The 16951-nt window shown below is 45.7% G+C and overlaps 1 protein-coding gene across 1 annotated transcript; it reads right to left on the bottom strand.

Moving 5' to 3' along the window:
- Positions 1-456: 456 nt before the first annotated feature.
- Positions 457-16675, bottom strand: LOC146423481 (POU domain, class 2, transcription factor 2-like). Its single transcript, XM_085044623.1, has 10 exons — positions 16492-16675; positions 14807-14892; positions 9635-9790; positions 7608-7749; positions 5912-6063; positions 4040-4354; positions 2951-3008; positions 2657-2720; positions 720-813; positions 457-474 (listed from the first exon to the last, which is right to left on the bottom strand). Exons 1-9 carry the CDS (start codon positions 16673-16675, stop codon positions 762-764), a joined length of 1209 nt encoding a protein of 402 aa, XP_084900749.1. The 3' UTR covers positions 457-474; positions 720-761.
- Positions 16676-16951: the final 276 nt, after the last annotated feature.

The raw sequence follows: 16951 nt of genomic DNA, 5'->3' as shown, positions 1-16951 counted from the left end.
CTAGGGAAATCCCAAAATCGAAAAAAAATCCCAAAATCCAACAGGGAAACCCCAAAATATTCCATAGGGAAACCCGAAATCCCACAGAGACCAAAATCCCCAAATCCCAAAATCCCAAAATTCCAAAATCCCAAAATCTCGAAATCCCAAAGTCCCAAATCCCCAAATCCCATAGGAAATCCCAAAATCCCAAAAAAAATCCCAAAATCCCCAAATCCCGCAGATCCTCCCCAAAATATCCCCTAGGGAATCCCAAAATCCCAAAAATCCCCAAATTCCCAAATCCCCACCTGTCAATCAATCAATCACAGCTGTCAATCACCATTGCACACCTGTCACTCACACCTGTCAATCATTCATACCTATCAATCAATCACACCTGTCAATCAATCAATCAATCAATCACCCACCTGAGCTGGTGGCCAGCGGGGTGTGGTCACACACCTGTCAATCACACTCCTCTCAATCACACACCTGTCAATCAATCACTCACACCTGTCAATCACCATTGCACACCTGCCAATCAATCGATCACCTGTCAATCACTCACACCCGTCAATCAATCAATTGATCACCTGTCAATCAATCGATCGATCGATCGATCAATCAATTACCTGAGATGGTGGCCAGCGGGGTGTGGTCACACACCTGTCAATCACACACCTGTCAATCAATCACTCACACCTGTCAATCACCCATCACACACCTGTCAATCACACCTATCAATCAATCGATCACCTGTCAATCAATTAATCAATCAATCAATTACCTTGGATGGTGGCCAGCGGGCTCAGCAACCCCCCCAGCATTGTCCTGCAAAGACACACTGAGGTCAGTCAGAGGTCACTCATTGGTCACTCAATGGTCACTCAGCAGTCACTCATTGGTCACTCAGTGGTCACTCAGAGGTCACTCAATGGTCACTCAATGGTCACTCAGCAGTCACTCATTGGTCACTCAGTGGTCACTCAGAGGTCACTCAGCAGTCACTCATTGGTCACTCAATGGTCACTCATTGGTCACTCAGTGGTCACTCATTGGTCACTCATTGGTCACTCAATGGTCACTCAGTGGTCACTCAGTGTCACTCATTGGTCACTCATTGGTCACTCAATGGTCACTCAATGGTCACTCAATGGTCACTCAGAGGTCACTCAGGGGTCACTCAGTGGTCACTCAGTGGTCACTCAATGGTCACTCAATGGTCACTCAGTGTCACTCATTGGTCACTCATTGGTCACTCAATGGTCACTCAATGGTCACTCAATGGTCACTCAGAGGTCACTCAGGGGTCACTCAGTGGTCACTCAGTGGTCACTCAATGGTCACTCAATGGTCACTCAGTGTCACTCATTGGTCACTCATTGGTCACTCAATGGTCACTCAATGGTCACTCAATGGTCACTCAGAGGTCACTCAGGGGTCACTCAGTGGTCACTCAGTGGTCACTCAATGGTCACTCAATGGTCACTCAGTGTCACTCATTGGTCACCCATTGGTCACTCAATGGTCACTCAATGGTCACTCAGGGGTCACTCATTGGTCACTCAATGGTCACTCACTGGTCACTCAGGGGTCACTCATTGGTCACTCAATGGTCACTCAATGGTTACTCAGTGGTCACTCAGAGGTCACTCAGGGGTCACTCATTGGTCACTCAATGGTCACTCATTGGTCACTCAGAGGTCACTCAGGGGTCACTCAGAGGTCACTCAGCGGTCACTCAGGGGTCACTCAATGGTCACTCAATGGTCACTCAGGTCACTCAGAGGTCACTCAATGGTCACTCAATGGTCACTCAGTGGTCACTCAGAGGTCACTCAGTGGTCACTCAATGGTCACTCAGTGGTCACTCAGAGGTCACTCAGTGGTCACTCAGAGGTCACTAAGGGTCACTCATTGGTCACTCATTGGTCACTCAGAGGTCACTCAGGGGTCACTCAGTGGTCACACACTGAGGTCACTCATTGGTCACTCAATGGTCACTCAATGGTCACTCAGGGGTCACTCGGGGGTCACTCTGGGGTCACTCGGGGGTCACTCAGAGGTCATTCAGGGTCACTGAGGTCACTCAGTGGTCACTCATTGGTCACTCAGTGGTCACTCAATGGTCACTCATTGGTCACTCAATGGTCACTCAGTGGTCACTCATTGGTCACTCAGAGGTCACTCAGGGTCACTCAGAGGTCACTCATTGGTCACTCATTGGTCACTCAATGGTCACTCATTGGTCACTCAATGGTCACTCAGTGGTCACTCATTGGTCACTCAGAGGTCACTCATTGGTCACTCATTGGTCACTCAGAGGTCACTCAGGGTCACTCAGAGGTCACTCAGGGTCACTCAGAGGTCACTCATTGGTCACTCATTGGTCACTCAGTGGTCACTCAGGGGTCACTCATTGGTCACTCAGCGGTCACTCAGAGGTCACTCAATGGTCACTCATTGGTCACTCAGTGGTCACTCAGTGGTCACTCAGTGGTCACTCAGAGGTCACTCAGAGGTCACTCAGATGTCACTCATTGGTCACTCAATGGTCACTCAATGGTCACTCAGAGGTCACTCAATGGTCACTCATTGGTCACTCAATGGTCACTCAATGGTCACTCAGAGGTCACCCGGCGCCCCTCCCCCCCCGCCCCTCCCCCACACTCACCCGGAGCCGAGGGGGGATGGGGTGGGGGAGGGGCGCAGAGGGGCAGCAGAGGTCAGCGAGGTCACTGCGGGGGAGGGGAGAGAGGAGAGATGGTCAGTTGGTCAGCTGGTCAGTTGGGCAGTTGGGCAGTTGGTCAGTTGGTCAGTCAGGGGTGGGACCCCAAAGTGACCAAAATCCACAGAAATTGACCCAAAATCCGCAGAAATTGACCCAAAATAGAGTTAAATTGACCCAAAATAACCTAAAATTGACCCAAAATCCCCGAAATTGCCCCAAAATCCCTTCCAGGCTCACCTGCGGTGCCGAGGGGGGAGGGGAGGCCGAGGGCGGAGCCAGGAGTGTGACCGGTCACCTGGTGGGGACATTTGGGGACATTTTGGGGACATTTGGGGACATTTGGGGTCATTTTGGGGTCATTTGGGGTCATTTGGGGACATTTGGGGACATTTTGGGACATTTTGGGATCATTTTTGGGATTTGGGGACATCTTGGGGTCATTTTGGGGACATTTGGGGTCATTTTGGGGACATTTGGGGAACATTGGGGACATTTTGGGATCATTTTGGGGACATTTGGGGTCATTTGGGGACATTTTGGGACATTTTGGGGACATTCGGGGACATTTTGGGGACATTTTGGGACATTTGGGGTCATCTGGGGGACATTTGGGATATTTGGGATCATTTTGGGGACATTTTGGGACATTTGGGGACATTTTGGGGCAGAGACCCTATAGGGACAATGTCCAACCCATATGGACAGAGTGACCAATCCCAAAACCCCAAAACCCCAAATCAACCCCAAATTAACCCCAAAAACCCCAAAATCCTCAAAAGCTGCAAACTCCCAAAACAACCCCAAAAAACTCAAACCCCAAAAGCTCCAAAAACCCCAAAAGCCCCCAAGACCACCCCAACTCCCCAATCACCAAAACCCCCAAGAAAACACAAACCCCAAATCACAAAATCCCAAGAATCCCAAAAAAACCCCCAAATCCTTTAAAACAAAACCCCCAAAGCTCAACAAAAACCCCCAAATCTCCACCAAACCCAAATCCTCAGACACCCCAAAATCTTCAAACCCCAAAACCCCAAACCAAATACCCACCCCAAAAAACCCCAAAACCCCCAAAACCCCATATGGACAGAGTGATAATCCCAAACCCAAACCCAACCCCCAAAACTAAAAATCAAACCCCAAAATTCCACTAACTCCCAAAAACCAAAACCCCAAAAACTTCTCAAACCCCCAAAACCCTAAAACCCCCAGAATCCCCCAAACCCCAAAACCCAAAAACCCAAAAAACAAAAACCAAAAAAAACCCCAAAACCTCCCAAAAACCCCCAAAACCCCAAAAACCCCAAAAATCCCCCAAATCCTCACCCCATGACCTCCAAAACTGGTCGATTTCCCGACGCTGTTCCCGGCGACGTTGGTGACATTCGGGGTGACACTCGGGGTGACACTCGGGGTCAGGTTTGGGGTCAGGTTCGGGGTCAGGTTTGGGGTCAGGTTTGGGGGATTTGGGGTCACGTTTGGGGTCGGATTTGGGGTGAAATTGGGGGGATTTGGGGCACTCGAGGGGTTGATCCTCTTCTCCTTCTGGCGCCGGTTGCAGAACCAAACGCGGATCACCTCCTTCTCCATGTGCAGCTGCTCCGCGATCAGCAGGATCTCCTCGGATGTGGGCTTCTGGTTCTATTTTTGGGGCGAAAAAACGGGATTTTGGGAAAATTCCGAAAATTTTTGGGGTGAAAATGTGAAATTTTGGGAAAAAAATGCGGAATTTTTGGGGGAATTTGGGGCTATTTAAGGGGAATTTGAGAGGGATTTTGGGTGAGCTGCTCCGCGATCAGCAGGATCTCCTCGGATGTGGGTTTCTGGTTCTGGGTTTGGGGTGAAAAAACGGGATTTTGGGAAAAATCCCAAAAATTTTGGGGGAAAAATGTGAAATTTCGGGGAGATTTGGGGTGGTTTTGGGGTGGTTTTAGGGCATTTTGAGGAGATTTGGGGGTCATTTGGGGTGGATTTGGGGTGGATTTGAGGGAGATTTGAAAAAGGATCTCCCGGGATGTGGGTTTTTGGTTCTGGTTTTGGGGCGAAAAAACGGGATTTTGGGAAAAATCCCGAAAATTTTGGGTTAAAAAGCGCTGAATTTTGGGGAAAATCGCGGAATTTTGGGGGAATTTGGGGTGGATTTGGCGAAATTTGGGGTGGATTTGGGGTGGATTTGAAGCAGGATCTCCTCCGAGGTCGGTTTTTGGTTCTGGTTTGGGGTGAAAAAATGGGATTTTGGGAAAATCCCGAAAATTTTTGGGGTGAAAATGTGACATTTTGGGGAAAATCGTGGAATTTTGGGGGAATTTGGGGTGATTTGAGGGAGATTTGGGATGGATTTGAAGCAGGATCTCCTCCGAGGTGGGTATTTGTTCTGGTTTTGGGGCGAAAAAAGGGGATTTTGGGAAAATTCTGAACTTTTTTGGGGTGAAAATGTGAAATTTTGGGGAAAATCGCGGAATTTTGGGGGAATTTGGGGCCATTTAAGGGGAATTTGAGGGAGATTTGGGGTGGATTTGGGGTGAGCTGCTCCACGATCAGCAGGATCTCCTCCGAGGTGGGCTTCTGGTTCTATTTTTGGGGTGAAAAAATGGGATTTTGGGAAAAATCCCGAAAATTTTTGGAGTGAAAATGTGAAACTTTGGGGAAAATCGCGGAATTTTGGGGGAATTTGGGGTGGTTTTGGGGCATTTTGAGGGGAATTTGGGGTGGATTTGAGGGAGATTTGGAAAATAATCTCCTCGGATGTTGGTTTTTGCTTCTGGTTTTGGGGTGAAAAAATGGGATTTTGGGAAAATCCAAAATTTGGGGAAATTCAGGGAATTTGGGAAATTCAAGGATTTCCAGAAAATTTGGGATATTTGGGGATTTTGCGGTTTTTTGGCCATTTTGGGACCATTTTCGATGTTTTTTGGGGGATTTTTTTGGGTTTTTTATGGGATTTTTTCGGGATTTTTTCCCACACCCAAATTTCGGGTTAAATTCGGTATTTTTTGGGATTTCTCTCACCACCAGGAAGGATTTCTCCAGGGCGAAGCGCAGTTGGATTTTGGAGATTTTTTGCTGTTTTTTGGCCATTTTGGGGCCATTTTGAGCTATTTTGGGCCATTTTAATGGGTTTTTTGTAGGATTTTTTTCAGGATTTTTTCCCACACCCAAATTTTGGGTTAAATTCGGTATTTTTTGGGTTTTTCTCACCGCCAGGAAGGATTTCTCCAGGGCGAAGCGCACGTTGGTCTCGATGCTCGTCCTCTTCTTGCGCCGCCGGCCAGGCAGAGCCTCGAAGCCCCCGAGGGGTTGGGAGCCCAGCGAGGGGGGGCTGGGCAGGGTCGAGTCCACCGACATCGTCTCTGTGGGGTTTTATAGGGTTTTAGGGTTTTTATAGGGTTTTGGGGTTTTGGGGATTTTTTTGGGATTTTTTTGATTTTTCTTGGATTTTTTTTGGATTTTTTTGGATTTTTTTGGGGTTTTTTTAAATTTTTTAAGGGGTTTTTTTGTATTTTGGGGGATTTTTAAAGGGTTTTTGTTGTTTGGGATTTGGGGTTTTTATGGGGTTTGGGATTTTTGGGATTTTTAGAATTTTTGGAATTTTTGATTTTTTGGGATTTTTTGGGATTTTTTGGGATTTTTTGGGATTTTTTGGGGGGGTTTGGGGGGTTTTGTTTGGGATTTTGGGGTTTTTGGGGGTTTTGGGGTTGATTTGGGGTTTGGGGTTTGGGGATTTGAGGATTTGGGATTTGGGATTTGGGGTTTTTTTGGGGTTTTTTGGGGTTTTTGGGTTTTTGGGGGTTTTTGGGTTTTTTGGGGTTTTTTGGGATTTGGGGTTTTTGGGTCTTTTGGGGTTTGAGGATTTTGGGTTTATTTGGGATTTGGGGATTTTGGGGTTTGGGTTTGGTGTTGTCCTTATTGATCTCTATTGATCTTTATCAGTTCCTATTGATCACTATTGATCTCTATCGGTTCCAATCACTCAATCAATACCTGATCAATAGGTGATCAATAACCCACCTGCGTCCCTCAGCCAGGTCTCCAGCAGGGGCTGTGGGTCACTATTGATCCCTATTGACCCCTATTGGCTCCTATTGATCCCTATCAGTCCCTATCGATCACCAATAACGGATCAATAACTGATCAATAGGTGATCAATAACCCACCTGCGTCCCTCAGCCAGGTCTCCAGCAGAGGCTTCAGCGTCACTATCAATCCCTACTGATCCCTATTGATCCCTATCAGTTCCTATCGATCACCAATAACTGATCAATAACTGATCAATAGGTGATCAATACCTGATCAATAACCCACCTGCGTCCCTCAGCCAGGTCTCCAGCAGTGGCTTCAGCATCACTATTGATCTCTATTGATCCCCATTGATCCCTATCGATCCCTATTGGTTCCAATCAATCACCAATAACTGATCAATAACTGGTCAATAGGTGATCAATAGCTGATCAATAACCCACCTGCGTCCCTCAGCCAGGTCTCCAGCAGAGGCTTCAGCGTCACTATCAATCCCTACTGATCCCTATTGATCTCTATCGGTTCCGATCAATCAATCAATACCTGATCAATAACTGATCAATACCTGATCAATAGGTGATCAATAACCCACCTGCGTCCCTCAGCCAGGTCTCCAGCAGGGGCTGTGGGTCACTATTGATCCCTATTGATCCCTATCGGTTCCAATCAATCAATCAATACCAAATCAATAAGCGATCAATAGGTGATCAATAAGTGATCAATAACCCACCTGCGTCCCTCAGCCAGGTCTCCAGCAGAGGCTGTGGGGTCACTATTGATCCCTATTGATCCCTATTGATCCCTATCGATCCCTATCGGTTCCAATCAATCACCAATAACTGATCGATAACTGATCAATAGGCGATCAATAACCCACCTGCGTCCCTCAGCCAGGTCTCCAGCAGAGGCTTCAGCTTGCACATGTTCTTGAAGCTCAAATTCAAAGCTTCGAATCGCGAAATCGTCGTTTGGCTGAAGTCGTTGCCGTAGAGCTTCCCCATGGCGAGCCCGACGTCGCCCTAAAAAACCCCAAAAATGTCCCAAAATTATCCCAAAATTATCCTAAATCACCCCAAAAATATCCCCAAAATAGCCACAAAAAATCCCGACCCGAAAAACCCCAAAAATGCCTGAAAAACCCCAAAAATCCCAAAAAAAATCCCATAGAGCTTCCCCATGGCGAGACCGACATCGCCCTGAAAACATCCCAAAAAAACCCCAAAATTATCCCCAAAAAATCCTAAAAACATCCTAAATCACCCCAAAAAAATCCCTAAAAATCCCGACCCGAAAAACCCCAAAAATGCCTGAAAAACCCCAAAAATCCCAAAAAAATCCCATAGAGCTTCCCCATGGTGAGCCCAACATCGCCCTAAAAACATCCCAAAAATGTCCCAAAATATCCCAAAATGATCCCAAAAATCACCCCAAAAAATCCCCAAAAAATCCCGACCCGAAAAACCCCAAAAATGCCTGAAAAACCCAAAAAATCCCAAAAAAATCCCATAGAGCTTCCCCATGGCGAGGCCAACATCGCCCGAAAAAACCCCAAAAATGTCCCAAAAATATCCCAAAATTATCCCAAAATTATCCCAAAATGATCCCAAAAATCACCCCAAAAAATCCCGATCCGAAAAACCCCAAAAATGCCACAAAAACCCCAAAAATCCCAAAAAATCCCAAAAATCCCATAGAGTTTCCCCATGGCGAGGCCAACGTCGCTCTGAAAAACCCAAAAAATATCCTAAAAAAATCCCAAAATGATCCCAAAAATATCCCCAAAAAATCCTAAATCACCCCAAAAAAATCCCGATCTGAAAAACCCCAAAAATGCCCAAAAAACCCCAAAAATCCCATATAGAGACCCAAAATTTCAAACCCACGCCGCCCTAAAAGGGAAAAAAAATCCCAAAAAAATCCCCAAAAACTCCCAAAAATATCCCAAAAAAATCCCAAAAAATTCCCCAAAAATCCCCAAAAAAGCCCCAAAAAATTCCCCCAAAAATTCCCCCAAAAATCCCCAAAAATTCCTCAAAAAATCCCAAAAATATCCCCAAAAAATCCCCCAAAAATCCCCAAAAAATTCCCCAAAAAATCCCAAAAATTCCCAAAATTTCCCCAAAATCCCCAAAAAATCCCCAAAAATCCCAAAAAATTCCCCAAAAAGTCCCAAAAAAATCCCCAAAAAATCCCCAAAAAATCCAAAAAATATCCCAAAAAAATCCCCAAAAATCCTAAATGACCCAAAAAAAAAAAAATCCCAATCTGAAAAATCCCATAAAACCCCAAAAAACCCCAAAAATCCCCCAAAAAACCCCAAAAAAACCCCAAAAAAACCCCAAAATCCTATAAAAATCCTATAAAAATCCTATAAAAATCCTACAAAAACCCCAAACCTGGGTGAATCCCAGTTTGATCCTCCTCTGTTTGAAGGTCCTGGCGAACTGCTCCAGCTGGGATCCCAAATCCCCCAAAAAACCCCAAAAAACCCCAAAAAAAACCCCAAAAACCCCAAAATCCCATAAAAAACCCCAAAATCCTATAAAAACCCTACAAAAACCCCAAACCTGGGTGAATCCCAGCTTGATCCTCCTCTGTTTGAAGGTCCTGGCGAACTGCTCCAGCTGGGATCCCAAATCCCCCAAAAAACCCCAAAAAAACCCCAAAAAACCCCAAAATCCCATGAAAATCCTATAAAAATCCTATAAAAACCCTACAAAAACCCCAAACCTGGGTGAATCCCAGCTTGATCCTCCTCTGTTTGAAGGTCCTGGCGAACTGCTCCAGCTGGGATCCCAAATCCCCCAAAAAACCCCAACAAAAACCCCAAAATCCCATAAAAAACCCCAAAATCCTATAAAAATCCTATAAAAACCCTACAAAAATCCTACAAAAACCCCAAACCTGGGTGAATCCCAGCTTGATCCTCCTCTGTTTGAAGGTCCTGGCGAACTGCTCCAGCTCCTCCAGGTCGCTGGGCTCCTCGGCAGCTCCAGGGGGATTTTCGGGACATTTGGGGGAAACTCCGGGGGGAGAGTCGGGGAGAGCAGGGCGGGGAGGCTGAGAGAGAGAAATCCCATAAAATGGTTAGCCCAAAAAATCCTATAAATGAACCCAAAAATCCTATAAATGAGCCCAAAAAAATTCCAGAAATTAAGCCCAAAAAAACCCCCAAAAATTAACCCGAAAATCCCACAAATAACCAAAAAAATCCTACAAATTACCCCAAAAATTCCCATAAATTACCCCAAAAAAATCCCACAACTGAACTCAAAAAATCCCACTAATGAACCCAAAAATTCCCACAAATGAACCCAAAAATCCTATAAATGAACCAAAAAAAATTCCAGAAATGAACCCCAAAAAATCCCACAAATTACCCAAAAATGAACTCAAAAATAACCTAAAAAATCCCACAAATTAACCCAAAAAAAATCCCAAAAATGAACCCAAAAAAATCCCACAAATTACCCCAAAATGAACCCAAAAATCCCACAAATAAATTCCAAAAACTCCCACAAATTACCCCAAAAAAACCCACAAATAAAACCAAAAATCTCACAAATAAAACCAAAAAAATCCCAAAAATGACCCCAAAAATCCTATATAGGTGCTGTGGAGAAATCCCATAAATTAATTAACCCAAAAATCCTATAAATGAACCCAAAATCCTATAAATGAACCCAAAAAAAATTCCAGAAATGAACCCAAAAAAATCCCACAAATTACCCCAAAAATCCTACAAATGAACCCAAAAAAATCCCACAAATTACCCCAAAAATTCCCATAAATTACCCCAAAAAAATCCCACAACTGAACTCAAAAAATCCCACTAATGAACCCAAAAAACCTAGAAATGAACCCAAAAAAAATTCCAGAAATGAACCCCAAAAAAATCCCACAAATTACCCCAAAAATCCTACAAATGAACCCAAAAAAATCCCACAAATGAACCCTAAAACCCCAAAATTACCCCAAAAATAAACCCAGAAATGAACCAAAAAAATCCCACAAATTATCCCCGAAATGAACCCAAAAAAACCCAAAAATGACCCAAAAAAATCCCACAAATGAACCCAAAAAATCCCAAAATTTACCCCAAAAAAATTCCAGAAATGAACCCAAAAAAAATCCCACAAATGACCCCAAAAAATCCCACAAATGAACCCAAAAAAGACCCCAAAAAAACCCAGAAATGAACCCAAATAATCCCCAAAAGTACCCCAAAAAAATCCTAAAATACCCCAAAAACTCTGGGAAAGAGAGGAAAGATCCCAAAAAATTTTGGGGTTTTGGAGGTTTTAGGGTATTTTTAGGGTTTTGGGATTTTAGGGTTTTTTGGGGGTATTTTTTGGGGGGTTTTAGGGTTTTTTGGGGTATTTTTGGGGTTTTTTATGGCGGTTTTGGGGTTTTTTTGGGGCAGTTTTTGGTATTTTTGGGATTTTCAAGTTTTTAGGGGGGTTTTGGGATTTTAGGGTTTTTTTAGGGTTTTTTTGGGGTTTTACCTGTGCTTGCAGAGCCCCTCGGCTGCTCAGGATTCCCCCCGGGCTGGTTTGGGCTGGTTTTAGGGTGTTTTTTTGGGGTTTTTAGGGCAGTTTTTGGGGTTTTTTTGGGGCAGATTTTGGGTTTTTTGGGTTTTTTGGGGTTTTTAGGGTTTTTAGGATTTTTATAGGATTTTTTTGGGGTTTTACCTGTGCTTGCAGAGCCCCTCGGCTGCTCAGGATTCCCCCCGGGCTGGTTTTGGGCTGTTTTTAGGGTGTTTTTTTGGGGTTTTTTGGATTTTTGGGGGTTTGGTTTTGGGTTTTTTGGGTTTTAGGGTTTTTGTAGGATTATAGGATTTTTGGGGTTTACCTGTGTTGCAGAGCCCTCGGCTGCTCAGATTCCCGGGCTGATTTTAGGGTGTTTTAGGGTTTTTGGGCAGTTTTGGGGTTTTGGGGCAGATTTTGGGTTTTTGGGTTTGTGGTTTTAGGGTTTTTAGGATTTTAGGGTTTAGGATTTACCTGTGCTTCTGCAGAGCCCTCGGCTGCTCAGGATTCCCTCGGGCTGGTTTTAGGTGGTTTTAGGGTTTTAGGGGCGGTTTGGGGGTTTGGGGTTTTAGGAATTTTTGGGGATTTTCAGGTTTTGGGGTTTTAGGATTTTAGGATTTTGTAGGATTTTATAGGTTTTTTAGGATTTACCTGTGCTTGCAGAGCCCCTCGGCTGCTCAGGATTCCCCCCGGGCTGGTTTTAGGGTGTTTTTTTAGGGTTTTTAGGGCGGTTTTGGGGTTTTTTTGGGGCAGTTTTTGGGATTTTCGGGGTTTTTTAGGGATTTTAGGGTTTTTGGGGTTTTTAGGATTTTTTTAGGGTTTTTTTAGGATTTACCTGTGCTTGCAGAGCCCCTCGGCTGCTCAGGATTCCCCCCGGGCTGGTTTTGGGGTATTTTTGGGGTAGTTTTTGGGGGTTTTTAGGGCGGTTTTTGGGTTTTTTTGGGGCAGTTTTTGGGTTTTTTGGGATTTTTGGGTTTTTAGGATTTTTGTAGGATTTTTATAGGGTTTTTTTTAGGGTTTACCTGTGCTTGCAGAGCCCCTCGGCTGCTCAGGATTCCCCCCGGGCTGGTTTGGGCTGTTTTTAGGGTGGTTTTTTGGGGTTTTTAGGGCAGTTTTGTGGGTTTTTTGTGGCGGTTTTTGGGATTTTCAGTTTTTTTGGGGTTTTTAGGGTTTTTTTAGGGTTTTTTTTAGGATTTACCTGTGCTTGCAGAGCCCCTCGGCTGCTCAGGATTCCCCCCGGGCTGTTTTTAGGGTGTTTTTTTAGGGTTTTTAGGGCGGTTTTTGGGGTTTTTTTGGGGCAGTTTTTGGGTTTTTTGGGATTTTGGGTTTTTAGGATTTTTGTAGGATTTTTATAGGATTTTTTTTGGGGTTTACCTGTGCTTGCAGAGCCCCTCGGCTGCTCAGGATTCCCCCCGGGCTGGTTTTAGGGTGTTTTTTTAGGGTTTTTAGGGCGGGTTTTGGGGGTTTTTTGGGGCGGTTTTTGAGATTTTGGGTTTTTTTGGGGTTTTTAGGGTTTGTAGGATTTTTTATAGGATTTTTTTGGGGTTTTACCTGTGCTTGCAGAGCCCCTCGGCTGCTCAGGATTCCCCCCGGGCTGGTTTGGGCTGTTTTTGGGGTGTTTTTTTGGGGTATTTTTCGGGATTTTTTGGGGGTTTTTTATGGATTTTCAGGTTTTTTGGGGTTTTTAGGGTTTTTAGGGTTTTTTTAGGGTTTTTTTGGGGTTTTACCTGTGCTTGCAGAGCCCCTCGGCTGCTCAGGATTCCCCCCGGGCTGGTTTGGGCTGTTTTTAGGGTGGTTTTTTGGGGTATTTTTGGGGGTTTTTTCGGGGCAGTTTTTGGGTTTTTTGGGTTTTTTGTGGTTTTTAGGGTTTTTAGGATTTTTTTAGGGTTTTTTTAGGATTTACCTGTGCTTGCAGAGCCCCTCGGCTGCTCAGGATTCCCCCCGGGCTGGTTTGGGCTGGTTTTAGGGTGGTTTTTTGGGGTTTTTAGGGCAGTTTTGGGGGTTTTTTGTGGCGGTTTTTGGGATTTTCAGTTTTTTTGGGGTTTTTAGGGTTTTTTTAGGGTTTTTTTGGGATTTACCTGTGCTTGCAGAGCCCCTCGGCTGCTCAGGATTCCCCCCGGGCTATTTTTAGGGTATTTTTTTAGGGTTTTTAGGGCGGTTTTTGGGGTTTTTTTGGGGCAGTTTTTGGGATTTTGGGGTTTTTTGGGGTTTTTAGGGTTTTTTTAGGGTTTTTTTGGGGTTTACCTGTGCTTGCAGAGCCCCTCGGCTGCTCAGGATTCCCCCCGGGCTGGTTTTAGGGTGTTTTTTTAGGGTTTTTAGGGCGGTTTTTGGGGGTTTTTTGAGGTTTTTTTTAGGAATTTTTGGGGATTTTCAGGTTTTTAGGATTTTTAGGATTTTTATAGGATTTTTTTAGGATTTACCTGTGCTTGCAGAGCCCCTCGGCTGCTCAGGATTCCCCCCGGGCTGGTTTTGGGCTGTTTTTAGGGTGGTTTTTTGGGGTATTTTTTGGGGTTTTTTTGGGGCAGTTTTTGGGATTTTTGGGGTTTTTCAGGTTTTTAGGGTTTTTAGGATTTTTTTAGGGTTTTTTTAGGGTTTTTTTAGGGTTTTTTTAGGATTTACCTGTGCTTGCAGAGCCCCTCGGCTGCTCAGGATTCCCCCCGGGCTGGTTTGGGCTGTTTTTAGGGTGGTTTTTTTGGGGTATTTTTTGGGGTTTTTTGGGGCAGTTTTTGGGATTTTTGGGGTTTTTAGGGATTTTAGGGTTTTTGGGGGTTTTTTAGGGTTTTTTTAGGGTTTTTTTAGGATTTACCTGTGCTTGCAGAGCCCCTCGGCTGCTCAGGATTCCCCCCGGGCTGGTTTGGGCTGGTTTTAGGGTGGTTTTTTGGGGTATTTTTTGGGATTTTTTGGGGTTTTTTTTAGGAATTTTTGGGGATTTTCAGGTTTTTAGGGTTTTTAGGATTTTTTTAGGGTTTTTTTAGGGTTTTTTTTAGGATTTACCTGTGCTTGCAGAGCCCCTCGGCTGCTCAGGATTCCCCCCGGGCTGGTTTTGGGCTGTTTTTAGGGTGGTTTTTTGGGGTATTTTTTGGGGTTTTTTTGGGGCAGTTTTTGGGATTTTTGGGGTTTTTCAGGTTTTTAGGGTTTTTTTTCAGGTTTTTTAGGGTTTTTTTAGGGTTTTTTTAGGGTTTTTTTAGGATTTACCTGTGCTTGCAGAGCCCCTCGGCTGCTCAGGATTCCCCCCGGGCTGGTTTGGGCTGTTTTTAGGGTGGTTTTTTTGGGGTATTTTTTGGGATTTTTTTGGGGCAGTTTTTGGGTTTTTTGGGATATTTGGGTTTTTAGGATTTTTGTAGGATTTTTATAGGATTTTTTTGGGGTTTTACCTGTGCTTGCAGAGCCCCTCGGCTGCTCAGGATTCCCCCCGGGCTGGTTTTAGGGTGTTTTTTTGGGGTTTTTTGGGCGGTTTTTGGGGTTTTTTTGGGGCAGTTTTTGGGATTTTTGGGATTTTCAAGTTTTTAGGATTTTTGTAGGATTTTTTTAGGGTTTTTTTAGGATTTACCTGTGCTTGCAGAGCCCCTCGGCTGCTCAGGATTCCCCCCGGGCTGTGCTGAGGTAGCTGAAAGAGGTTGGGGGGAGGGAGAAGCCCTGGGGGGGAAAACAGTGGGAATTTTGGGGTTATTTGGGGTTTTTGGGGTCATTTGGGGACATTTGGGGACATTTGGGGTTTTTGGGGTCACTGGGGGGTCAGGGGTCCCAAAATCCCCACAGGACCCCAAATCCCCCCAAACCCTGTGACCCCAAATACCCCAAATGTGACCCCAAATCCAATCTGTGACCCCAAATAACCCAAATCCCAAATGTGACCCCAAATAACCCAAATCCCCCAAATGTCACCTGCGACCCCAAATTCAATCTGTGACCCCAAATTCCCCCAAAATGTCCCCAAAATGTCCCCAAATCCCCCAAAATGTCCCCAAAATGTCCCCAAAGTGTCCCCAAAGTGTCCCTAAATCCCCCAAAATGTCCCCAAAATGACTCTAAATCCCCCAAAATGTCCCCAAAGTGTCCCCAAAATGACCCCAAATCCCATTTCTGACCCCAAAATGTCCCCAAATCCCCCAAAGTGTCCCCAAAATGACCCCAAAGTGTCCCCAAATCCCCCAAAATGACCCCAAAGTGTCCCCAAAATGTCCCAAATCTCCAAAATGTCCCCAAATCCCCCAAAATAAAATGTCCCCAAACCCAAAATGACCCCAATGACCCTTCCCTAAATGTCCCCAAAATGTCCCCAAATCCCATTTCTGTCCCCAGTCTCACCGCTCTGTCCCTGCTGTCCCTGTCCAGGTGACAGCAGGAAGGGCGCTGTCCCTAAATGTCCCCAAAATGTCCCCAAATCCCCCGAAATGACCCCAAAGTGTCCCCAAAATGACCCCAAAATGACCCCAAAATGTCCCCAAATCCCCCAAAATGACCCCAAAGTGTCCCCAAAATGTCCCCAAAGTGTCCCCAAAATGACCCCAAAATGACCCCAAAATGTCCCCAAAATGACCCCAAAGTGTCCCCAAATCCCATTTCTGTCCCCAGTCTCACTGCTCTGTCCCTGCTGTCCCTGTCCGGGTGACAGCAGGAAGGGCGCTGTCCCTAAATGTCCCCAAAATGTCCCCAAAGTGTCCCCAAATCCCCCAAAATGACCCCAAAATGTCTTCAAAATGTCCCCAAAATGTCCCCAAATCCCCCAAATCCCATAACTCTCACCGCTCTGTCCCTGCTGTCCCTGTCCGGGTGACAGCAGGAAGGGCGCTGTCCCTAAATGTCCCTAAATGTCCCCAAAGTGACCCCAAATCCCCCAAAATGTCCCCAAATCTCACAAATCCCCCAAATCCCATAACTCTCACCGCTCTGTCCCTGTTGTCCCTGTCCGGGTGACAGCAGGAAGGGCGCTGTCCCTAAATGTCCCCAAAATGTCCCCAAACTGACCCCAAATCCCCTGAAATGACCCCAAAGTATCCCCAAATCCCCCAAAGTGTCCCCAAAATGCCCCCAAAATGACCCCAAACTGACCCCAAACCCCCAAAATGTCCCCAAAGTGTCCCTAAATCCCCCAAAGTGCCCCCAAAGTGTCCCCAAAATGTCCCTAAATCCCCCAAAATGACCCCAAAATGTCCCCAAAATGACCCTAAATCCCCCGAAATGTCCCCAAAATGTCCCCAAAATGTCCCCAAAGTGACCCCACAAAGGTCTCACCGCTCTGTCCCGTCTGTCCCTGCCCGGGTGACAGCAGGAAGGGCGCTGTCGCTGTCACCGTGGCTGTCACTGTCCCCGCGGCTGGCACTGTCCCCTGCAGGGAGTGGCCTGGCAGCAAAACCAACTGCTGCAGCTGCAGGAGCTGCTGCACCTCCTGGCGACACAGGGGACATTGAGGGGACATTGAGGGGGACATTGGGGACATTGGGGACATTGGGGACATTGGGGACAGTTGGGATATTGGGGATTTGGGGGATTTGGGGACAGAGGGGACAGTTGGGGACATTGAGGGGACATTGATGGGGACATTCATGGGGATTTGGGGACAGTTGGGATATTGGGGACACTGTGGGGATTTGGGGGATTTGGGGACATTGGGGACAGTTGGGGACATTAATGGGGACACTGGGGACAGTGGGGACATTGGGGACATTGAGGGGATTTGGGGAGATTGAGGATT

This window comes from Lichenostomus cassidix, unplaced genomic scaffold (genome assembly GCF_008360975.1).
Source record: "Lichenostomus cassidix isolate B80296 unplaced genomic scaffold, HeHo_3.0 HiC_scaffold_37, whole genome shotgun sequence".
Taxonomy (NCBI): Eukaryota; Metazoa; Chordata; class Aves; order Passeriformes; family Meliphagidae; genus Lichenostomus; species Lichenostomus cassidix.
Note: the sequence above shows the minus strand (reverse complement) of the source record. Positions and strands in the feature narration are given on the sequence as shown.

Bases quoted from the DNA above. Each gene is read 5' to 3' on its own strand.
- LOC146423481 (XM_085044623.1), bottom strand. From the start codon at position 16,675: ATGTCCCCTCAATGTCCCCTGTGTCGCCAGGAGGTGCAGCAGCTCCTG. The intron at 9,791-14,806 runs GTAAATCCTAAA...TCTCTCTCTCAG, and splicing joins GAGGGGCTCTGCAAGCACAG to CCTCCCCGCCCTGCTCTCCC. The intron at 814-2,656 runs GTGAGTGTGGGG...GTGTCTTTGCAG, and splicing joins CCATCCCCCCTCGGCTCCGG to GACAATGCTGGGGGGGTTGC.